This window comes from Ranitomeya variabilis, chromosome 1 (genome assembly GCF_051348905.1).
Source record: "Ranitomeya variabilis isolate aRanVar5 chromosome 1, aRanVar5.hap1, whole genome shotgun sequence".
In the NCBI taxonomy this organism is placed as follows: Eukaryota; Metazoa; Chordata; class Amphibia; order Anura; family Dendrobatidae; genus Ranitomeya; species Ranitomeya variabilis.
The window spans coordinates 1,087,249,625-1,087,276,073 of NC_135232.1; the positions used below are offsets into that span (position 1 = coordinate 1,087,249,625).

A 26,449-nucleotide genomic window follows, 5' to 3' on the forward strand; every position below is an offset into this window, starting at 1 on the left:
AACTTATCCTCATTGAATTGATTTAAATTGAAACAAATTTATTTGAAAAATTCAAATATGTCAGAATAAATTTTTTCTTAGGATTCGATCTGGATGAATCCAGCATAATTGCTGGGGGTTAAAAAATATTGTGCACTTAACTGTACAAGGTGCACCCATCACATGTCCCACCAATGCAGCTCCCCATCTAGTCCTCTGCTAACTTCAGATTGATGATGTGTGTGGCGCAACATAAGACCTTGTCAGTGGCAAAATATCGAAGACCGATCATCTTTCTGAAGCTAGAAGAGGACTGGGCAGGAAGCCGCAGTGGCAGGATAGGTGAGGGGTAGTCCTATGACAGGTGAGAATATTATTTTTAAGCCTTCCCAGCGCTCAACGTATTATGATTTGTGGTCTGGAGAGATCTCAGAGCATATTAAAAGGTGATGAAGGCACTTTTGTTTCTCACCAAATTTATTCTGACTGAATCAAATCTGCCTGCCAATTCGAGTAAATCTGGCCAAAACGAATTTCAGGAGATTATTTTCATCTCTAATACTAGATTATTGAAATTTTGATCTTATGATAATAAGTGCTGTAGATTGTGTCTGATGAGGAGGTCGAGTATAGTGACTAAGCTTTTCTTTGCCTCATCAGCTTAGTGTCTGCAACATTAATTATTAAAACATAAACATATAATGAAGTGAATGTTGTAAAAAGGTCATTCTTCACTTCATATCCTCTCAGAGTTCAAACTCCTTTCATCTCTTTGTTTAGGTAAGAATTAATGGCCATTAAGTCCAGCGTCCAGTCAAGTCAGTGTTACTACACAGAGATATTCAGAACAGTTGGGCTTTTGTCAACAATCTTCAAAAGATATAAAAAGTAAATCATTGGCTTAAAGAATAAATATACTTTCAAGTAACTTTTTCTGAATAATTTGTTGTGTATGTACATGACCAATAACTATCTCTGACCAAAATATGACTTATATTGTGCATTTTATCTAGCTTTCCCCTCTGCAGCCTCCATCTCTTTATTTGCAATTGACTCTGAGCTTGTGGGAGGAGACGAGGTGCTATGATGTCTTCTATACACTGTACCAAATAAAGGGATTCATTTTAGCTATTCTTTTCTTAGTTGGCATACATAGAGAAGCAGCAGCAGCAGCATGAGGAAATTATACAGCAGTACTGAGCAATGTAAATGTGAATCCAACTCTGGAGGATGACAAAAGACTTGTTAGGAGATTCAGCACACTGATTCAGTTTCTCTCTCAACTTGGTTTCTCACTCTGCTTTTCAATACTCCTCCTACTTCCTTTTCCATAGAGGTGTAACCTGAGACCATAGTGAGTTGGGAGTCTTGTCGTGTCTAAGCTGCTTTATTAGAGTGAATAATGAGTTCGGGAGGCAGAGGGAAAATTACTAGAGAAAGACACAGAATTCAATCATTAGTTATATTACAAAAAAATGTATAGTGTCATGCACTATGAATTTATGCCACGTTTCTAAAGTTATAGTTTCTATTTAAAGGCTTAAAAAAGTAAATGACTAAACATAAAAGTAAGAGAATGACGTAAAAAAATGTTGAATAATTTTCTAATATCCACTGTGTTTCCATTCTCCACTATCTCCCTGTACTCTGTAGTCAGTGAATGGGAACATTCTTGTTAGATTAGATTCCAAAGAGATTTTATGCTGGTATTGGGCCTACTATATGTGAAATTTGAGGGGTGCACAGGGTTGGGCTCCCCGCTGTATAAATGCATCACAATATTGCTCCCAACTGAAGAATTAGTCTCCATGGATGTAACATACATAGGATCACACTGCATTTGTGGCCACTGTCTGGTTCGTATGCTCAGGTGGTTTACACACAACAGTATCAACAGTTTAGATGGATGCTGAGGCATAAATCTAGTTTAGATTAGTATCCATTGCAAAAAAAAAAACCTATTCCCGCAAAGTTATTATTCGCTATGGTTGAATAGGAAGGAACAGTGTGACGTTTTTCCCTATACAGTTGAGCAAACATTATGCAGATGCAAACCAACCTGACCGCGAGCAAAATAACACACTATCGCCTTCATTGGGAAAATGGCACCCTATGGTAGTACTCTATATGGCAGGACTATCCAGTTATGAGAAGAAATGTGCACCCTCTTTGAATTCCATGGTTTTACATATCAGGGCATAATAAAAAACAAACATCTTATCCTTGGAACATCTTAAAATTAGATAAATAAAACCAATGCTTCTCTTTAAAAGTCTTGAAGCGCAACCTCCATATCGGAGTTTACCAATCTCGCAATTGACAACATAAATTACAAAGCATTTGCTGCAATCAATAAAGGTTTTGATGTTATAGTCTTCACTGGTTCAAAATTAATAATATTTATTTTGTTTTATTCATGTGAGAACATAAACCACATCATCTCTGACCACATTAGAGTGAACCTTCAGTGCTTAGCCAGGCTAACCCTCTGCTTCCCGTATTAACTATATGATCGCTAGGCGCCATTAATTTACCAATGGAGCGTTTTTGTAATAAATTTAAATTCATGTATTATATTCTGTTTCAATGTAAGGTCAATATGAAGGGTAGGTTGGTATTTATTCATAATATTAATGATAAGATTAGTGATGAGCGAGTGTACTCGTTGCTCGGGTTTTCCAGAGCACGCTCAGGTGATCTCCGAGTATTTGTTAGTGTTCGGAGAATAAGTTTTCATCGCGGCAGCTGAAAGATTTACAGCTACTAGCCTGCTTGATTACATGTGAGGATTCCCTAGCAACCAGGCACTAGTAGCTGTAAATCATTCAGCTGCCACGATTAAAACTTAATCTCTGAACACTAACAAATACTCGGAGATCACCCGAGCGTGCTCGGGAAAGCCCGAGCAACGAGTGTACTCGCTCATCACTAGATATGATAACTAGAGCTATATTTAGACTAGTTTTTTTTCTTTTAATATTGCTGTCTTGTTTTTGTGAATACCAAGAAATGAAAAAAGGGTATAATAATAAGTCTCTTAAAACATACATTTTATTGAGAATATTAAAACGACGATGAGAAAATATAAACAATAAATGCAGAGTACCCAAAATCATTCATATTCTTTGAAAAAAAAGCCAAGAAAGCAAAAATTCTGCCGTGGTATGTAAACTTTTGAGAACAAGACTACCTCTTGAAGCTCATCAAGAGAATGTCAAGAGTGTGCAAAGCAGTCATCAAAGCAAAAGGTGGCTACTTTGAAGAACCTAGAATATAAGACATATTCTCAGTTTCACACTTTTTTGTTAAGTATATAATTCCACATGTGTTAATTCATAGTTTTGATGCCTTCAGTGTGAATGTACAATTTTCATAGTCATGAAAATACAGAAAGATCTTTAAATGAGAAGGTGTGTCCAAACTTTTGGCCTGTACTGTATGTGTTTGGGCAGCATCCTGTAGCGAACAATAAGGAGTTGTCTGCTGTTGGTTTCTTATAGTTATGGGGTTGTCCCCTTTCCATTCTGAGAGAGGCATTTCATTTACACTGACAGAGACATTGAGCTCTCTGACAGGCTGCAACACTGACTTGATGTCAATGCCACAGAAAATACCAGACATTAGAAGCAATGGCAGAGATTCACCAGTGAACCTAGATAAGCTAAATACAATGGGTCTTTTTTAAAATCCAAACTGCATCCAGGCACAAAGATTTATTGATTATAGCAGCTCGCTGTCAATAAAATATCCAAAAACAGAATAGATTGAGAAGTTATATCATGAGAAAAAAAATGAATTGACCAGATTATTGTTGCTGTACGATATAAATTTTGGTATTGACAGTATTGACACCATAGCATCGCACCAGATAAAAATTATGTCATCAATGTAGCATCCATACCAGAAAATATGTGAAACAAATGGATCAGGGTCACAATAAATAAAACATTCTTCCCATGACTTCATGAAAATGTTTACAAGGGAATGGAAGAACTTTGGCACTATAAAAAAAAAATTTACCTGCAAAAGAAAAATAATTATGCATTAACAAAAACATGTTAACATGAACTAGAAATTTCCTCATTTCACATTAATAATTTGTGTTTGGAGATCTGGTAGGTCAGAGCCAAGATCACCAAATTGTACTGTATAGATTTATATAAAGTGCATTTATATTGCAAGTGAGCCAAATGAATTTATTTGTACACTTTAATTTATCCATCCTAATAAGATATTTTCTGTTGCTAATGTAATTAGGGAACATCTAAATTAATGGATGGCGTTTTCCTTCCAGCCAAGCATAGATATTTTTAGTAAGGCTACCTAAATCTGACACTTTGGGTCTGAAAAGGGGAGAAGATTTTTCTTTATGGGTCACCCAGTTTTGTCCAATCTTTGTTTTGGTATAGATGACCTCCAATTTGACTATAAAATACTTTGGTATACAAATTAGTTAAAGGGAACCGGTCACCATGAAAATGCAGTCCATTCTGCAGGCATCATGTTATAGAGCAGAATACCTTGATATATAGTTGTGTGAGAAAAGATTTAGTTAACTCTGCATGCACACTTGTACAAAGATAGCTGTCAGTCACTGATAGCACCACCCACTTACAGAAATAGCCCAATTACAGAAAGAACACAAGTTTAAATGATCAAAACGTAGATTAAACTGATTTTTTTCACGCAAAACTATATATAAATCTATACAACTCTCCGTGCTCTGTAACGCGGTGCCTGCAGATTGGGCTGCATGGTGACAGGTTCCATTGAATGACCAGTTCAAGGACAACAAAGTGCCCAGGTCCTGTGGCTAAAAAGCAAGCCCAAATAATAACCCTTCGCCCACCTTGTTTAATGGTTGATAATGTGTTTCATTATGGCCAATTTGGTCTTCTCTGTTCAAAGGACATTCTTACTCAGTTTTTTCCTGATTTTACTGTCATTGACTTGAACAATTAACATGCAAATTGAGGCCTTTATAGTCTGAGCTGTAGCTCTTGGGCTTTATTTTTGCAATATCTCTGAGATTGGAGTTAATTTGCTGCGAGTTCAACTTTTTCCGATTGTCAACTGTCTTGATTTTTTTTTCACATGTGAATAATCTTTCTTACTGTAGAATGATGCACTCCAAAATTGTTTGGAAGAGGTCTTATACTCCCTCCCAGCTTGATGGGCAACAACAATAGCATCTTTAAGTTCATTTCTGATGTCTTTCCTCACTGGCATTGTTTTACCAAATGCCCGAATACTCCAGGTTTGCAAATTGTCACAACTTCTGCTTTTAATATAAGTGGTTACACTTGCTGATGAATAATTAATCTCAAGGCCAGGGCCGGCATTAGTAGCAGGCAGACCAGGCAGCTGCCTAGGGCCCCTGCTCCGCCAGGGGCTCCCAGCCAGTCGCCTGCCACCAGCGTCGACTCCCTCCACCAGCGCCGACTCACTCCCCTGCCAGCACCGACTCACCCCCGCCAGCACCGACGCATTCAACTATACCGGCATCTATGATGCCGGTACAGTTCAAAGCAGTGATGGAGGAGAGAGAGTCAGCTCCCTCTCCCATCATTTCCCTCTGCCTCTGACACTGTGGATGTGTGATGATGTCACTTCATCGCGTACCTGCTGTGTGCCAAGCAGACTGCAGCCGCTGAGACCGGAGTCGAGCCAGGAGCATTGGGAGCAGCGCGGGTCACGAGGAGATGTTAGGATTGTGGGGGTTTTTAATATATCAATGAGTGAGTACTGGCCTGTGGGGCCATTCTCAGGGAGGGGGATTGACTACATTATATTCTGTGGGGGGGCTGTACTAGATTTTATGAGGGAGGATTGCATCATACTCTTTTATGGGGCTACATTATATTCTATGGGGAGGTGAGCTGTATTATATTCTATGGGGGCCTATATTATATTCTATGGGGGCTGTATTATACTCACTGGGGGCTACATTATATTCTATGGGGGCTGTATTATATTCTATGGGGGGCTGTGTTGTATTCTATGGGGAGGATTGCATCATACTCTTTGATGGGGCTACATTATATTCTATGGGGGGCTGTATTATATTCTCTGGGGGGCTACATTATATTTTATGGGGGCTGTATTAGATTTTATGAGGGACGATTGCATCATAGTCTTTGATGGGGCTACATTATATTATATGGTGAGGTGGGCTGTATTATATTCTATGGGGGGGGGCTACATTATATTGGATGTATTAAATTTATTCTATGTATTAAATGTATTATATTCTATGAGGGGTGATTGCATAATACTCTATGAGGTGCCTACATTGTATTCTATGGGTGATGCATTATATTCTATGGGGGCTCATTATACTCTGAGGGAGATACATTATATTCTATGGGGGGCTGCATTATACTCTATGAGGGGGCTACCATATATTCTATGGAGGGGCTGCATTATACTATATGAGGGGGCTGCATTATATTCTATGGGGGGTTACATTATATTGTATGGCGGGGCTGCATTATACTCGGGGCAACATTATATTCTGTGGGGTGGCTGCATTATACTATATGTGGGCTGCATTATACTGTATCAAGGACTATGGGGAATACATTATACTATATGAAGAGCTATGGGGTGCATTATATTATGGGAAGTGAAATGTACTACATGGTTGACTATGGCGCTAAAAAACACCAGAACACAGGCAGGGATGCTTACCTGTTCAAGGCCTCCAACAATTGCACTACCCAGGGTGCACCAGGCCCAAATGAAGATAGCAAAAACACAGGTGCAAATAATAAAGATGCAGCCAACCTACAATCAGGAATTGGCTGCTTGGAGCACCCATGCAAAAAAATAATCTGTATGTGGCATGTTCACACAGGAATGCAAAGTATATGGTGAAAAGCCTATTAATGACGCCATATATATAGCGGGCTAACCATGATGCATCCTGTGTGAACAGAGGCCACAGTGTACAGAGCCATCTAGGGCCCAGGCGCACCCTGGAAAAATGTACAGTGCACCAAAAACATAACAATGTATGCAAGGTATTGGTTGATATTATGGCCACAATATTGAAGCTGCCAACCCACGTCAAGGGTCCTTGTATCTTGGCAGTCCTAATCTAAAAAAACACCATTGGAGGAAAACCTCCACTAAACTAAACAAAAAAACACCAGAACACAGGCAGGGATGCTTACCTGTTCAAGGCCTCCAACAATTGCACTACCCAGGGTGCACCAGGCCCAAATGAAGATAGCAAAAACACAGGTGCAAATAATACCGATGCAGCCAACCTACAATCAGGAATTGGCTGCTTGGAGCACCCGTGCAAAAAAATAATCTGTATGTGGCATGTTCACACAGGAATGCATACATTGTTATGTTTTTGGTGCACTGTACATTTTTCCAGGGTGCGCCTGGGCCCTAGATGGCTCTGTACACTGTGGCCTCTGTTCACACAGGATGCATCATGGTTAGCCCGCTATATATATGGCGTCATTAATAGGCTTTTCACCATATACTTTGCAGTCCTGTGTGAACATGCCACATACAGATTATTTTTTTGCACGGGTGCTCCAAGCAGCCAATTCCTGATTGTAGGTTGGCTGCATCGGTATTATTTGCACCTGTGTTTTTGCTATCTTCATTTGGGCCTGGTGCACCCTGGGTAGTGCAATTGTTGGAGGCCTTGAACAGGTAAGCATCCCTGCCTGTGTTCTGGTGTTTTTTTGTTTAGTTTAGTGGAGGTTTTCCTCCAATGGTGTTTTTTTTACTATGGCGCTGCATTATACTATATGGAAAACTATGAGGAGTGTATTATGCTATGTGAGGACTGAGGAGTGTATTATGCTATATGGAGGACTGAGCAATATATTTTAATATATGGAGAACTATGAGTAATGTATTATACTATATGGAGGACAAGGAGGAGTGTATTATGCTATATGGAGGACTAAGGAGTTTATTATACTATATGGAGGACTATTGGGAGTGTATAATACTATATGGAGCACTATGAGGCGAGTATTATACTATATGGAGGACTGAGCAGTGTATTTTAATATATAGAGGACTATGAGGAGTGTATTATGCTATATAGAGGACTGAGGAGTGTATTTTAGTATGTGCAGGACTATGAAAAGTGTATTATACTATATGGAGGACTATGGGAAGTGTATAATACTATATGGAGGTCTGAGGAGTGTATTTTACTATATGGAGGACTATAGGGAGTGTATTATACTATATGGAGGACTATGAGAAGTGTATTATACTATATGGAGGACTATGGGGTGTGTATTATACTATATGGAGGACTATGGGGCACATTATATTATATGGAGGACTATGGGGCACATTATATTATATGGAGGACTATGGGGTGTGCATTTTACAATATGGAGGACTGTAGTGCACATTATACTATGTGGAGGACTATGGGGTGTATTATACTAAACAAGCAAAATGCTGCATATATTCATTGTTTATGCGGGAACAAAAATCATTGTTCACAGAAGCACATTGCCAGTGTAAACTGTAGATGTGCTACTGATAACATGATACTGTATGGGGACAGATTAATCTATTAGTGATTGTTCTGTTCCCATCATTCTGTCTCAGTTGGTGTAAAGAGGCCAGGAAACAAGCAATACTTCAATATTGTCGATCACACTCGTTTAGCGGCCTGAAGTAAGCGCATGTAAATACAACAGAAATACTACCCATTGTTTGCATTAAGATCTATGAATTGACATTTAGAGACTAATCAATATTCTGCATTTTTGTTCCAAATTCCTATTATTTCTACTACCCCCAGATCTGCAAGTTAACCCCTTGCTAACTATCTTTGGGTTAACCCATTGTTTGCTGTGAATATCACAAACTGCTATTCTCATTAGTCGACTCTGCAAGCTCCGTCTTAATGCTTCTTCAGACCTGTTATTATGTTCTTCATCTGGCCTCCTGGTTTTGTGGCGTTCAGTGTGTGTCTTGCCTTGCCTGTTTTTTTGCCATCCAGTGCAGCCAGTTGGACAGGTCCTACATTGTCCATCTTGCTGTGCCAACGACCTGGATCTGTGTGTCCACCCCAGCCTGTGGTTTTATGAATCCACCTCACTTGGTGAGCTTAACATTCGATAATGTAAGTCTCAGTGGGTGTTGTTTCACCAAGACTAGTCGGCTTCACATTCTGCAATCACATCCAGCTGGTCGCATCATATCAGCAGAGTCATTTCTAGGAATACCAGAGCAAGTGCGATGCTCTAAAACTGGGAAAAGCCCAATGCTTCACTACATTAGCTAAGGAAGACAAAGCAATGGCATTCCTGAGATGATGTGGCCAGGGAGGCGTAATTTCAGCATCTAAAGCGAACTAGTCTGGGTGAAGCAACACCAAACCGGACTTCTACCACCTAATTCATATACTGTATGATGAGCAGTACATTAAAATTGATTTTATCACAATAATGAACTTTGGTTGGGACAAAAAGTGCGTTAATAAAATGCAGTTATTGAGAGGTGCAACCTAATAATGGCAATCTGGGGGTTTGAAGGACAGGACAGACACCCTTTAGTTCTCTATAGGATCTCCTGTTTTCTCAGAACATGATGTACACCGCATGGACTACACGTCTCTTTGGAAAACATTATATTCTTGCATTAAAAAACATTTGCATTCAAACATCTTTGCATTGTTCCTCATGTCTTCAGGAACTTTCCATGATTTTTTTTTCTAATAAGACATAAGATGCAATGACAACATGCCAAGAACAGCCTGTAATCAGACTAAGGAAATCAGAGTGCTCTGCATACAACGGCCTTCATGTTGTAATAAGCGGGCAATTATCTGATCGGTATCTAATGCATCTCACTACATCCTAGTACTGTACATCTTCAGGGATCATTAATGTTTCAGAACCCTCTTGAGATTTGAGCCTCAGTTCCAGGAGTCATTGGTTTCCAATTAGTCATGGAGCCATTCCGCTCTCTTATTAATAAACTACACGTCTACATAGGCATTCATGGTCACACCCAGGGGTGACGAGTGGCTGGTAACGCCATGTACGAGGCATTGCACTTCTTATTTTACATAACATCTCGCATACTTTTCATGATCACAATCAGATAATTTTGTATTGAATTTTGCTCTACAGATCCCTGCTGAGCTCTCTTCTTCCTCATCCTAGATGGATACATTAAAATATACATGTAAGGATATAGAAAAATTAAGACTAGCCACAAAGCTCCCCACTCGGTTCTTCAAGTATTAGGCCGGCGTCACACATGCGAGTTTTACGGACGTAAGAGCGCAGAAACTACGTCCGTAAAACTCGCATAACATACGGCACAATTATTCTCAATGGGGCTGCTCCTATCAGCCGTATATTACGGATCCGTAATATACGTCTTTCTACGGCCGTACAAAATCGCAGCATGATGCATTTGTCAGCGTATTGCGCAAAAAAATCGCCAATGAAAGTCTATGGTGGCGAGAAAAATACGGATTCCACACGGACCAGCAGTGTGACTTGCGAGAAATACGCAGCGGTGTTAGTGTAAAGTCGGTAATTCAATTGCCGGCTTTTCATTTCTCCTGCACAAACCTGACAGGATATGAGACATGGTTTACATATAGTAAACCATCTCATATCCCCATTTTTTTTGCATATTCCACACTACTAATGTTAGTAGTGTGTATGTGCAAAATTTCAGCGCTGTAGCTGCGAAAATAAAGGGTTAAATGGCGGAAAAAATTGGCGTGGGCTCCCGCGCAATTTTCTCCGCCAGAATGGTAAAGCCAGTGACTGAGGGCAGATATTAATAGCCAGGAGAGGGTCCATGGTTATTGGCCCCCCCGTGGCTACAAACATCTGCCCCCAGCCACCCCAGAAAAGGCACATCTGGAAGATGCGCCTATTCTGGCACTTGGCCACTCTCTTCCCACTCCCGTGTAGCGGTGGGATATGGGGTAATGAAGGGTTAATGCCACCTTGCTATTGTAAGGTGACATTAAGCCAGATTAATAATGGAGAGGCGTCAATTATGACACCTATCCATTATTAATCCAATTGTTTGAAAGGGTTAAAAAACACACACACATGATTTAAAAGTATTTTAATGAAATAAACACAGCGGTTGTTTTAATAATTTATTGCTCTCTCAATCCATTTGCAGGCCCTCGCTTGGCAAAATAATAAACGCACAAGATACATACCTTCAGATGACCTATCACGTCCCACGATGTAATCCATCTGAAGGGATGTGGGGCATGGGACGTGACAGTTCATCAGAAGGTATGTATCTTGTGCGTTTATTATTTTGCCAAGTGAGGGCCTGGAAATGGATTGAGAGAGCAATAAATTATTAAAACAACCGCTGTGTTTATTTCATTAAAATACTTTTAAATCATGTGTGTGTGTGTTTTTTAACCCTTTCAAACAATTGGATTAATAATGGATAGGTGACATAATTGACGCCTCTCCATTATTAATGTGGCTTAATGTCACCTTACAATAGCAAGGTGGCATTAACCCTTCATTACCCCATATCCCACCGCTACACGGGAGTGGGAAGAGAGTGGCCAAGTGCCAGAATAGGCGCATCTTCCAGATGTGCCTTTTCTGGGGTGGCTGGGGGCAGATGTTTTTAGCCACGGGGGGGGGCAATAACCATGGACCCTTTCCTGGCTATTAATATCTGCCCTCAGTCACTGGCTTTACCATTCTGGCGGAGAAAATTGCGCTGGAGCCCACGCCAATTTTTTCCGCCATTTAACCCTTTATTTTAGCAGCTACAGCGCTGAAATTTTGCACATACACACTACTAACATTAGTAGTGTGGAATATGCAAAAAAAATGGGGATATGAGATGGTTTACTATATGTAAACCATGTCTCATATCCTGTCGGGTTTGTGCAGGAGAAATGAAAAGCCGGCAATTGAATTACCGGCTGTTCACAGATACCGCGCTGAATGAAATCTAAATACAGAAAATATATATATGTGTCTCAATGACATATATATATATATATATATATATATATACTGTATATATGTTTTAATGAACATTTGAGCACATAAATCCATTAGATGTCGGTTTTGCAAGCCTGCGCGAAAATCTCGCAGTACGGATGCCATAAGGATTACATACGGAGGATGCCATGCGCAAAATACGCTGACACACCCTGACTACGGATCAATATTTTGGGAACATTTCTCCGTATTACGGCCGTAGTACGGACGTATAATACGTGGCGTATTGTCTTACGCCAAGTGTGACGCCGGCCTTAGGATTTCTGCCAAACTCAAGGCCACTGTGGCCTTGAGTTAGAAAACTATGGTTGAGCAGAGATTAGCCCGGTGTATTGAACTATGCACATAGTATATTTTTTAAGAGCTGTACCGCTTGTAGGGGACTGTAATGAGCCGAGGAGACCTCGTAAAACTAAGGTTTGGTCTCTCATTTTTGACCAACCTAATGTCAGTGTCCATAGCATCCATACTAAGCATGTCAACTAACTATATATATCAGAACTGTAGTGATGGGGTCTGCATATTGTGGTTGTATCAGATAGTAAAATATACAGAAGGTTTTAGACTTTCTGAATCTGGCTTTAAAGAGAACGTGTCACTCCCCATAAATATATAATTTTTACTTGGTGTAAATGCCGCTGATCTCCCCAATCTGGATATATGCCCCTTTTTCTTCTATATCAAGCTAGTCTTATTCGCCAATTAGGTGTGGCTGTCAGCTCTTCTTTTTTTGGAGTCTTCATGAGAACTTTCGCCCAATTGTATAAAAGACTAGATTTATATACATAGATGAGTGGGTCATATCTCCGGAATAGAGAGGAGCAGGAACAAAGGAAAAGCAACACAGGATTCAGGAGAACAGCAGCATGTACACCAGGTAAGACATTTTTATGGCAAGTGAAAGATCCTCTTTAAATGTTTTAGTTCAGTACTTGGCACAGAAATGTGAGATCATTTTTGCCGAACCACTCACTATGTAAGTCTGTGCATAGAGGAGCTCGCGTCCCCTAGGTTCTCCTAGTCCATCCATGAGTCTTTATTCTTGGCCTCGGTGATCTTTGCTAAAGATGTAAAGACAGTTTCAGATATTCTATTTCTGCTGCAAATTCATTTCATTTCTGTTTTTCATACACCTTTTATTTACTTGTAGCAGATGTGAGTTTGTCATTTGTCACAACTCATCATTATGTGTTATCAGTGACTTCAAGTAGGGCCGTAGTCACACTACTGTACAACACGACCTAGTGCTATGCGATAAAACATTGCATAGGACTCTGACCAGTGTTATCCTATGGGGCAGCTCAGATCTGCCATTATTTTCTCACGCCGATTCGGCAGAATGCTGTGATTGGCAGCAAGACTCTCCTCACTCGCACCCATACAAGTCTATGGGTGTGTGAGAAACATTGGACTGCTCTCGAATGGCAACCCAGTGCAGTCCGATATACCCCAAGTCAGAGAATGGAGGAGATGGAGAAATTACTTTCTCTGTCTCCTCCGCACCTATGCTCCGATTCTCTCATGAGAGAGGAGCGGAGCACAGTAGCATGACACTCGGCTCACGTTCACATATCGCGTCCGATGCTCTCACATTAGATACCATACCCTGGTGTGATTCCAGCCTAATACTGTAGATTTAATAAATTATTATTTAAAGGGAAGCTGTCATTTTATTCATGGTACCCGATACATGGGCAGCATGAATCAGACACTGCTGTAATGCTGCATCCATGTATGTTTTACTCCAAAGAGCTGTTGTGTTTCAGAGTAAAACATTCTTGGAAAAGCCACCCAGAGACTATATGCTTCTGCTGACTAGTCAATGATATTGGTCCCCAGCAGCTTCTCTCACTCCCTCTATGTGTGTGTACATGGAGAGACCTGTCAGTCAAAGGGATCGGGCGAGGAGAAGCCGCTAAGGACCTGCCTCAGACTAGCCAGTCGAGACTCATAGTATTTTAGAGGAAAACATATATCACAACCAGTGGCTTGGGCAGCAAGAATCAAAGAGCACACAATATGTGGTTGCGACGCCCCCACTGCCGCAGGGCCGAGGGGTACCCGGTACCGGGCCTCTGAGTCTCTGCTCTGGGTACTCCCGGCGTCACCATCTTTGCTTCCTCTCCAGTGTCTTCTTCCCGCGGTCTCTTTCGTGGACGGCCCCGTCTCCATGGTCTCCACCCTCCAAAGAGGATGAGAAGGCGGACCTCGGCTGTTGACGGACACGTCCTCAGGATGCAAAAATGTTTAGACTGGGCGGCCATTGTCCTTTCGCGCTCTTTAGCTGATCCACGCCTACTCCACGCCCCTCTTCTTCTCCTGCGCTCTCCTTAGCACTGTAATGGCGGCTGGTTTTGGCGGCAAATGGCAATCCACAGTCTTTGCAATAAGTCACAGTCCAAGTATAATAAATCACAGTTCCAAGGCACACATGACCTGATTCTTCAGGCTTAAGTAGATCCTGTTCGTGACACCAAGTTGCGACGCCCCCACTGCCGCAGGGCCGAGGGGTACCCGGTACCGGGCCTCTGAGTCTCTGCTCTGGGACTGTCACGGTGGCTAGACCCGGTCCGTGACCCTGCTGAGGGGCGCCCAATAATAGGTGTGGATGGTGGTGGTAGTGCGGTGCAGTGCCGGTCACGGTAAATAACGAGGACACCAGGTTGCAGTCTCTTTACCTCTTTACTGAAGGCTTCAGGGTCCTCAATCCGGAATATGGTTAACCAGGCTACGCAAGTCCGGCCGGTCCGATGGCACCTCCAGAGTTCCCTTTGCAGGTGGAAATCTGTGCCTACCTTCTAGCGCTTTTGTGTTGCGGTCCTCCCCTGCTGTGCTTACGGGATAGTCCCCACAACTGTTGTGTCTGTTTCTCGTGTTCCCTCACAACTCGATTCTGATGTTCTTCCACGTCCCCCAGATCTTATGGTTAGGACGCACCCGTATGACGGGGAGGCTCGGAGCTCTTCCGGGACTCTAGCGTCGCCCCACTCCTGTTGTTACCCCCCTGTGTCTTCCTGGGTCAATTGGGTGAGACAGCCCGCCTATAACTGACTGTCCTGCCATAGGTTTGAAGTTTGGCCTGGAGCTCTATACTTCCTCGGCGTTCCGGCCACCGGTTACGCGCCTCAGTAGGATGTTGCCTCGTCTTACAGCACGACTCCTACTGGTATTCTCCTTGTTGCGTTGATCTCGTTTCTCACTCAGCACAATAAACCTCGCTTCTTGTCCTTTCTTGGGGTACCGCCGCTATATCGTGCAGGCGCGGTCCCGTAACGTTCTCTCTGGTCGCTAGGCCTCTGTCAGGATCCCACCCCTGACAGGGACCCCCCTGAATCTTCCCCTGCAACACCCTCTGCCACAAGGTGTTGCCTGGTTCCAACCCAGTCAGCTTTCTGTCTAACTTCCTATCCCACCCCCAGCTTTACCAGATTGTGAGGAGTGGCCTAATACATAGCACCCTTAGCTCCCCCTGGAGGCCAGACTGTGAAGTGTATTGGTGACTGTGATACCTGGTCAGATGAACTCCTTCAGTGCCATCAGACATACCATAGCCCCCCTTAGCGGCGGAGCATCAGTACTGCAACGACCAGGACTCTGGGGCGCTGCATATTCCTTAGGAGTCACATACTAAATTCAGCTCAGCTTCACCTTTCTTTATGTATGTTAGGCCTCATTCAAACGTCCATGTTTAAAAGTGTACATGAAAAAATGGTTCCACCATCATCAGTGTTGTGCCTCAGTGTACTGTCCGTGTGTCCGTTTTTACCATCAGTGTTCTTCACAGATGGATGAATAAATAAATAAATTATAGATACGTTATGCACGTCCAGCACACGGATGGTACACAGATGTTATCCATGTGCCGTACGTGTTTTTCACAGACCCATAGACTTACGTTGGCCCTTTTCATTCGTGCTGCCGGAAATATGTCTTTATGTGTTTTGCATGTGAAAACACAGACATGTGAACAGCAGCATAGATAATATGTACGTGTTCTTCCCATGGAAAAAAGGGTATACAACACATACGTATAAGACGGGCGTATGAATGAGGCCTTATTATAGATACTTGTTGAAGCAGGATGCCTTTAGAAAAAAAACTGACAAAAACCTTTAATGTATGATATATGTCCAGACACTCTGATAACCAGTGCTTGCTTCTGGTACAGACTACACGATAATCTGTAATCTCTAGTAAACCAGTGAAATGAGCAGAGAAAGCTAATTCTCAGATTTTTCTGAATATTGGCTGATTTCACAGGAACCACAGATTCTGAAGAGAAAGCTCAGAGTGGAGAGTAAAGAGAATTATACAGAAAATCTTCTCTCTTTCTCTCTTTTTTCATTCATTCTTAGTTTTGGCATAAAAACTGCATCAAGATGGAATGTGGGAATTGATCTTAAATCAAGCAGTTAGAAGCCCATGTAATGTCTGTAATGTTGTGGTTTTGTTCTAGATTGTCTTCTTGACAATGAAGTTTTACGTCTTAATAATTTGGAACATTTGACAATCCAGCAGCTGTCAGGTCCTGTTAATCCCAGCTGAAATGAGATGTTATAGTGCTATAATGTGCCAGTCTGGAGCACACAGTGTTAAATGTGGAATAAGCAATGATATTAGCTGCGCTCACGGCACCGAGTGCTCATCCTAAAAGTTTCCAGGCATTGTTCCTAATAGGAATTGGGATGAGTTGGGAAGCAGAGGATCCGGCGACACCTCTGAGTAGGAGAAAAAGCTGCAAGTAATGATGTCAAAGCTCAGGGCCGGTGGTGGTCCACCTCAGCCTCTCGAGGAGAGTCACTCCTAACACAATCACACACTGGGAAGCATGAAATGCAGAGCGAGTCCACATTCTGATTCAGTCAGGCTGGTCCTTTCCAGAGGCAGGAAAAAGGCTGCGTCCTCTCTCCTCATCCATGAATGCCGCTCTCTATTCCTTCCTCATCTGCTGTAAAGTTTGAAACAGGAATGATTTGTCAATTCCAAGGATGATATCGGCAGAGTGGGAGTCAGAGGGACTACAGACGGTGGGGATTGTAATGATAATCTGTGCATCGCTAAAACTGCTGCATCTATTGGGGCTCATTGATTTCTCAGAAGGTAAAGTCATGATGACCACTTCTTCTGATTCTTCCTCTCTTTCTGCTTCTTATTCTTCACCTTCTTGTAATTCTTCCTCTCTCTCTTTTTCTTCTTATAATTCTTCCACTCCTTTTTCTTTTTCATCTTTGTCTTCTTATAATTCTTCTTCTTCTTTCTATACTTTTCCTTCTCCCACTTCTTCCTCTCCTTTTTCTTATTGTTCTTCTTCTTATAATTCTTTCTCTCCCTGTTATTCTTATTCTTCTTATAATTCTTCCTCTTTCCTCCTTCTTCTTCTTCGTCTTCTTCTGCGTCTTTTTCTTCCTCTTCTTCTTCCACTTCTTCCTCTTCATATTATTCCTCCTCTTCATCATCATCTTCCTCTTCTTCTCCCTATATTTCTTCTTCCTCTTCTTCACCCTCTTCTTCTTCCACTTCTTCTGCTGCTCCTTCCACTTCTTCTTCCTCCTTTTCATATTATTCCTCCTCTTCATCATTTTCCTCTTCCTCTTCTTCTCCTTATATTTCTTCTTCCTCTTCTTCACCCTCTTCTTCTTCTTCCACTTCTTCCTTTTTGTATTATTCTTCCTCTTCATCATCATTTTCCTCTTCCTCTTCTTCTCCCTATATTTCTTCTTCTTCCTCTTCTTCCACTTCTTCTTACTTTTCATATTATTCTTCCTCTTCATCATCTTCTTCCTCTCCTTCTCCCTATTTGTCTTCTTCCTCTTCTTCACCCTCTTCTTCTTGTCCTTCGTTTTCTTCAGTTTTTGTCATCATTTTGCATTTAATGTAATTACTTTGCATTTTACAAGTTTTAGAACATTGCTATGCCTGCTGAATAATTACTTAACCGTTGGTGAAACATGCGCCAGCGAGCGGAGTACTGTGCCAAGACAATGATAATTGCTAATGTTAATTGGGACTTGTATTGCATCGCAAATGTCTTGTATGTTGACTTTGTTAATGAGCTTGGATTTTTTGCAATCTGCATCATGTTTGGATTACTGCATAGAGCAGATTTGTATCATTTATTCCATACCTACAGATGTAGCAGTGCTGAGTTTGTCTTATATGTCTCTTCTTGTGTTGTGTTTCGTTGGGTTTACATACAGTCCTGTGTAAATTTGCATGATCTCAGCCTCGTTATGCACAGATCTAAGTTTGCAGTTTATTATTGAAAGATACTATACTCAATTATCTTAATGATTTAAGGAGGTACAGCCCCGAAAAGTTAAATTATAGTCATTTTTTGGAAGTCTACTAAGATGTAGAAGAGCTGAACTTGTCAGGCATAATGAAATCCTGAGTTAAATGACTTGTGTTTTCTGCAGTCCTATGCAAGATGTTTTCTGCAGTCCTATGAACCAAGTATCAAGTCCAGTTTATTGACAAACTAAGCCCCTATATCTGAGTAAGTTTTCCTGCTGCACATCTGCACTGATGACGTGAGCACTTCTCCGGTGCTGCATTGAGCATACAGTGCGCCTTGTAATTTCCAGATAACTACACTGAGATTGCTGCTCTTGATAAAGGATGGTCTTATTACTTTTTCCAGAAATAGAATGCTTGCCGTCGCCCTCCGCTAAAACTTGATACCAGCTGTCACCTTATATTAAAGATCATATTAGGATTTTAATTGCAAAACCTTGTTGTTTGCGGTTTGCCGCGGTGTAATTAGAAGAAAATATTATGTCCCATGGTAAAGTATACAAGAAAGAACACGGCGAGTAGGGTAAACACAGGATAATATTTAATGATGTTTCCATGTAATAAGTTGACACATGGCTGGTTATTACATTCACAGTCAGAAAACGTTTCTAACACTATGGTTGCTATTGATTATTATCCTAGAAACCCATAAAAGGGTCTATACTGTTATACAATGGGCCAGAGATAGGTATTGGGTATAACTTGGTAAAATATTTCTCAACCTGATCCTGATTCCATGCCCCGACTGTTCGGCTTGTAGGGGGAGAGGATTACTATTTCTGGGGAACATCCTGAATGGGGTAAATCTATCCCGTTTCGTACCAGTCAGGGTATCATAATGCCCCAAACCTCATCATGAATCATTAATACCTGGCGTTATTGCTGTTGGATGGACAATCGATTATCTCACAGCGATCAGCCTTGATTTCTTCTGTAACATCACCATTTGTTTCTGCTGGGAATTCATGAAACATCTGCATATTTAATATTTATATATCAGACGAATGTGTCATCCAACATTATCAGCCGCTCAAGTACAATCTCCAACAAACCATGCAAAGTAACTTAAAGGGAACCTGTCACCCACAAAATGGAAAGAGAACTAAGCATCAGGGACATCAGGGGCTTATCTACAGCATTCTAAAATGTATCCTGAAAGATGAGAAAAAGAGATTAGATTATACTCACCCAGGGGCGGTCCCGCTGTGGTCCCGTCCGATGGGCATCGCGGTCCGGTCCGGGGTCTCCCATCTTCATCAGATGACGTCCTCTTCTTGTCTACACGCTGCGGCTCCGGCGTACTTTGTCTGCCCAGTTGAGGGCAGAGCAAAGTACTGCAGTGCACAGGTGCTGGGCCTCTCTGACCTTTCCCGGTGCCTGCGCACTGCAGTACTTTGCTCTGCCCTCAACAGGACAGACAAAGTACGTCTGCGCCAGAGCCTCAGCGTGAAGACAAGAAGAGGACGTCATCGTAAGAAGATGGGAGGCCCCGGACAGGACCGCGATGCTCATCGGACAGGACCGCAGTGGGAACGCCCCTGGGTGAGTATAATCTAACCTCTTTTTCTCATCTTTCAGGATACATCGGGGGCTTATCTACAGCATTACAGAATGCTGCAGATAAGCCCCTGATGCCGGTGGGCTTAGCTCACCTTCGATTTTGGGGGGTGACAGGTTCCCTTTCAGAGCAATTGTGCCCCTTCCCAGATGATGATTTAGGTGACTTCCGACTCTATCTTCTCCGTGTCTTAGTCTGGAATACTGGTCAACAGTGGAAATAGAAAGCCGATGACTTTTGTGTAGGTCCATTTACCTGGACAGGGTTAAAGAACAAGTCTGTGGGTCAGAGGTTGTGTAATAGCTTGTTTACACAGGAATACCACGCTTTGGAACCCTACTGAATGATGTGTAATATATCGTTCACCTCTAGTGATGAGCGAATATACTCGTTACTCGAGATTTCTCGAGCATGCTTGGGTGTCCTCCGAGTATTTTTTAGTGCTCGGAAATTTAGTTTTTATTGCCGCAGCTGAATGATTTACATCTGTTAGCCAGCTTGATTACATGTAGGGATTCCCTAGCAACCAGGCAACCCCCACATGTACTCAGGCTGGCTAGTAGCTGTAAATCATTTAGCTGAGGCGATGAAAACGAAATCTCCGAACACTAACAAATACTCGGAGGTCACCTGAGCGTGCTCGGGAAAACCCGAGCAACGAGTATATTCACTCATCACTAATCATTGTGAAACAAGCAATCCTATGAAGGCACATCCATAATTATGCAGAGTAAATGCACATTTAGTAAATGTTCACATAGTTTTTTTTATTAAAGAGGTGGTCCACTGCGATCTTTATTGTGCACAACAATTTAAACCATAGAAATAAGTATTTTTTTCAGATACGTTCTTTTTTCATATTTACCTGTGAGAGGCGCTATCTCTGCTTGCACAGTGCTGATCGTGTTACCCCCGGCTGCAGTCGCCGCTGATACCCGGTGATGTCACGTCAACTTCTGGACTGGAGATGAGATTGCATCACCGAGACGTGACCCAGTCTCACGCAGACTGTGACCCCTCATTCTGATTGGCTCGGCTGTTGGTGGTGTTTCACCGTATGTCACAGCCCAGTATTGATCGCGCTGTAGAAAATTTTCCTCTCTCCTTTTCTGCTTTCATTGGCACATGCTTGCGGGGCCTTAAAGTGAATTTGCCACCGGGGTTTTTGTACCTCATCTGTGAGCACCATAATGTAGGAAAAGAGATCCTGATTCCAGCGATATGTCACTTAGATTACTGGGGGCAGCAGTTTTGATGCAATAAGAGCTTTTAGATGTAGCAGAGCTCAGAAAGCTAACTCCGCCCACAACCACAGCTTTCTGTTTACAGTGAGCTGCTTATTAGAGGAGGAGTCTTGGTCAGACCTGAATGCACAGGAGCTGTAGTCCTGCAATGTTAATCTCCTGCTGATAAAACACTGATTGTATTGAAACAACAGCACACAGCCTAATAAGTGACACATCACTAAATCAGTGTCTCCGTTTCTACCTCATTCTGCCTTTAGATTAAATAGAAAAAACCTGCTGACAAATTCCCTTTGAGACTGACATGCACAACTTAAAAATTTGGCCCCAAAAAGTACAAAATGAAAAATGAAGCCCCAATACATTAAAGTGTTTATCCGAGAGAAAATACTTTAAAAAGTTGCAAAATTTCACTTCAATGCGGAATATGGCAATCATTTCTCAACTTTTGGCATTTCCAGTTTCAGTTTTTCACAATGGGTTGAAGCTAGGTTGGAGTAAGTTTTGACTCCCGCTTGTCTAATTCATGATGTGCTGTGGCATATACTACACCACAAATCGTACTCTAGATTTCACTGGCTTAAGACTTGTGGTGAGGCACATTCCGATATTAATGCTTTTCATTAGGAGGTGCTGGCATCTTAGCGAATTAGGAGCCTCTGACTCCAGCATGCCACCTCATTAAGACCAGGAATGGCGTGAACAATGTCATTCTTCATTAATTGGATTCTTACTAATGATGAGCGCGCGTGCTCGGTTAAGGTGTTTTCTGAGCATGCTCATATACTAATAGAATATCTTCGGCGTGCTCAAATACTATGTTCGAGTTGCCGTGGCTGCATGTCTCGTGGCTGTTTGATAGCCACAACACATGCAGGGTTTGCCGCATGTGTTGCGGCTATCGAACAGCGACTTGAGCATAGCATTCAAGCATGCAGAAGATACTTTATTAGCACACGAGCGTGCTCGATCATCACAAGTTTTTACTCTTTGAATATTTCGTATTTGTATTCTGTATTTTTCCTTAAAGGGGTATTCCGCCTTTACACATTCTTGTTACAGTTTGTTGTGAAAAAAGTTGTGGTAAATGAATACAATCTTAATGTTTAACTATGGTGGAAAAAAGACATGAAAACTGCAAGAATTTCTGCCCCTTTAGGAAACATGAATACACACAACAGTCACAGTAACTCAATGTTACGGCAACCATCACCCGTCCAAAAAGTGATGATGTGGAGCAAAACCTCATAGTACAGTTCTGAGTTTTCACTTGTTGTAAGCTGTACAACTGTATAGAAATTACTACATGATGGCTGATTCTAGTTCCCTGGATGTAAACTATAAAGGTATCCCTTCATAGACAGCAAGAAGAAACCTTGAAAAGTAGAAGAGCTAAATACACAACATTTTATATATATATATATATATATATATATATATATATATATATATATATATATATATATATACAGCAATTCTTTTTATTACACTGTGAATCACCTTTATTTGATAAAAAAAATGACTAATCCTTACACTTGCAAGGATGCTTTATGTTATGTCTTGCACTATGGTGGTAAAGAACATAGCGAGAATATAGAATAAAGGAACTTTTCTTCAGACTATCACCCCCTATAACAATTGCAGCTGTTACTGTCATAGCTGTCACCTCATCCCCTTTACAGCTGACAGTGACCTCGGGGGAAGAAGGGTGTTACAGGATTTTTTCTTCAGTAGTCCAGTTTGGTGCAGGGGCGTGCTGAGCTGTCTGTGCTGTGACTGAAAGTTCTGTTGTCCAGCCAGGTGCAGGGGTGTGCTGAGCTGTCTGTGCTGTGATTGACAGCTCTGTTGTCCAGCCAGGTGCAGGGGTGTGCTGAGCTGTCTGTGCTGTGATTGAACGTTCTGTTGTCCAGCCAGGTGCAGGGGTGTGCTGAGCTGTCTGTGCTGTGATTGACAGATCCGTTGTCCAGACAGGTGCAGGGGTGTGCTGAGCTGTCTGTGCTGTGATTGACAGATCCGTTGTCCAGACAGGTGCAGGGGTGTGCTGAGCTGTCTGTGCTGTGATTGACAGCTCTGTTGTCCAGACAGGTGCAGGGGCGTGCTGACTAGAAATGAGCAAACCTTTCAAGGTTCGGTTCAGTTCGTTGAACATTTACAAGTTTGACAAACGTACCCGAACTCCATTAAATTCAACTGGAGGCCAAATCAAACATATACACAACACCTTAAGGGGTGACAAAAAACCCGGATAGCTACCAGTCGTAGCTTTCTACTCTGTGTGGCTTGTTCCTGTCATGCTGCTGCAGTGCAGTATAGCGCAACCTCCACCAGGGGGAACTGGTGAGGGAAGTGAGGCTGCACACAAAGCGTAGCACCACAGAGAAGCAGCACAGGTGCCACCAAGTGGCGAGAGAGTGGTTAGACAAGCTGAGTAAAAAAAACAGGAGCAGAAGTACCAGAGGTCACAGCAGTACACGTGGTCAGGAACAAGCCTGGAGGTTCAGCAATGGTCGGAAGCAGATAAGACATAGACAGAAGGCAGAAGCGAGTCCGAATGCAAGCCAAGTGAAAACCAGGGAATCAAGCAAACTTACAGGGAAACACTGGAAAAGGACAGACAGAGAGAGTAAACAGACACGGGGCAAGTCAGGGATCACAGCAGGACAAATCAAGATCTACCAAAGTCAGGAACACATGCCGAAGGCAGAACTATAGCTGACACCGCCAGCAGGATGCATCTGAGCTAAATAGCAAACCTGAACCCAGAATGAGGCAGAACAAAGTTAACCCTTGACATGATCAGCCTGGGAAAAGAGCAGACAGGACTAAACCCCGGAACGGCCCATGACAGTTCCACTGTGCCTGGTTTTCAGCATTCAGACTTTCTGATACTTTGCTGCCGGATCCTGGACTTTCCTATTGAATATGAGTTTGTATTACCTCTTTTGCTCTGATCTGCTATCTTCCTGGTATTCTGGCCTTGGACCATTGCCTGACTACGACTTTGTCTCTTCCTTCTATTTATGACATACACTCCTGGCTATTGAACTCAGGCTCCTTGACTTCCCGATTCACGGCTTGTCTGTGAAAAGTGACTCAGCATCACAATATGATCACCCTGTTAACCATTGCATCTGTTATTGTCATAGCTGTCCCCAGTACAGCTGTCAGTGATTTCAGGGGGGGAGGGGTGTAACTACAGGAATTATTCTTCATGCTATCATCCACTTTATCAATTGCACCCTTCCACTATCAACTCTTCTGCTGTACTACTTTGTGACCCCAGAGGACAATACCTTTCTGCGTTTTTTCACACCTTTTTACCAATGGCGACCTGTTAGGCCGGCATCACACATGCGAGTTTTACGGACGTAAGAGCGCAGAAACTACGTCCGTAAAACTCGCATAACATACGGCACAATTATTCTCAATGGGGCTGCTCCTATCAGCCGTATATTATGGTTCAGTATTATACGGCTTTCTACGGCCGTACAAAATCGCAGCATGCTGCGTTTGTCAGTGTATTGCGCAAAAAAATCGCCAATGAAAGTCTATGGGGGCGAGAAAAATACAGATTCCACACGGACCAGCAGTGTGACTTGCGAGAAATACGCAGCGCTGTTAGTGAAAAGTCGGTAATTCAATTGCCGGCTTTTCATTTCTCCTGCACAAACCCGACAGGATATGAGACATGGTTTACATATAGTAAACCATCTCATATCCCCACTTTTTTTGCATATTCCACACTACTAATGTTAGTAGTGTGTATGTGCAAAATTTCAGCGCTGTAGCTGCTAAAATAAAGGGTTAAATGGTGGAAAAAATTGGCGTGGGCTCCCGCACAATTTTCTCCGCCAGAATGGTAAAGCGAGTGACTGAGGGCAGATATTAATAGCCTAGAGAGGGTCCATGGTTATTGGCCCCCCCGTGGCTAAAAACATCTGCCCCCAGCCACCCCAGAAAAGGCACATCTGGAAGATGCGCCTATTCTGGCACTTGGCCACTCTCTTCCCACTCCCTGTAGTGGTGGGATATGGGGTAATGAAGGGTTAATGTCACCTTGCTATTGTAAGGTGACATTAAGCCAGATTAATAATGGAGAGGCGTCAATTATGACACCTATCTATTATTAATCCAATTGTATGAAAGGGTTAAAAAAACACACACACATTATTAAAAAGTATTTTAATGCAATAAACACAGCGGTTGTTTTAATAATTTATTGCTCTCTTAATCCATCAGCAACACCCTCGCTTGGAAAAATAATAGCAAGGTGGCATTAACCCTTCATTACCCCATATTCCACCGCTACAGGGAGTGGGAAGAGAGTGGCCAAGTGCCAGAATAGGCGCATCTTCCAGATGTGCCTTTTCTGGGATGGCTGGGGGCAGATGTTTTTAGCCAATAACCGTGGACCCTCTCCTGGCTATTAATATCTGCCGTCAGTCACTGGCTTTACCATTCTGGCGGAGAAAATTGCGCGGGAGCCCACGCCAATTTTTTCCGCCATTTAACAATTTATTTTAGCAGCTACTAACATTAGTAGTGTGGAATATGCAAAAAAAAGGGGATATGAGATGGTTTACTGTATGTAAACCATGTCTCATATCCTGTCGGGTTTGTGCAGGAGAAATGAAAAGCCGGCAATTGAATTACCGGCTGTTCACAGATATCGCGCTGAATGAAATCTAAATACAGAATATATATATATGTGTCTCAATGACATATATATACACTCACCGGCCACTTTATTAGGTACACCTGTCCAACTTCTTGTTAACACTTAATTTCTAATCAGCCAATCACATGGCGGCAACTCAGTGCATTTAGGCATGTAGACATGGTCAAGACAATCTCCTGCAGTTCAAACCGAGCATCAGTATGGGGAAGAAAGGTGATTTGAGTGCCTTTGAATGTGGCATGGTTGTTGGTGCCAGAAGGGCTGGTCTGAGTATTTCAGAAACTGCTGATCTACTGGGATTTTCACGCACAACCATCTCTAGGGTTTACAGAGAATGGTCCGAAAAAGAAAAAAAATCCAGTGAGCGGCAGTTCTGTGGGCGGAAATGCCTTGTTGATGCCAGAGGTCAGAGGAGAATGGGCAGACTGGTTCGAGCTGATAGAAAGGCAACAGTGACTCAAATCGCCACCCGTTACAACCAAGGTAGGCCTAAGAGCATCTCTGAACGCACAGTGCGTCGAACTTTGAGGCAGATGGGCTACAGCAGCAGAAGACCACACCGGGTACCACTCCTTTCAGCTAAGAACAGGAAACTGAGGCTACAATTTGTACAAGCTCATCGAAATTGGACAGTAGAAGATTGGAAAAACGTTGCTTGGTCTGATGAGTCTCGATTTCTGCTGCGACA

General features: G+C 42.3%; 1 protein-coding gene across 4 annotated transcripts in view; it reads left to right on the top strand.

The window, feature by feature from the left end:
• Positions 1–26,449, top strand: part of KCNIP4 (potassium voltage-gated channel interacting protein 4) — a 1,385,815-nt gene that overhangs the window by 722,098 nt on the left and 637,268 nt on the right. The window contains exon 1 of one of the 4 annotated variants that reach the window (XM_077279982.1): positions 16,666–17,087. The exons of the other annotated variants lie outside the window; for them this stretch is intronic. Coding sequence (XP_077136097.1) covers positions 16,976–17,087 — 112 coding nt within the window. The 5' untranslated portion in view covers positions 16,666–16,975. Of the gene's footprint in view, positions 1–16,665; positions 17,088–26,449 lie in introns of those variants that run through there. 4 annotated transcript variants of the gene reach the window in all.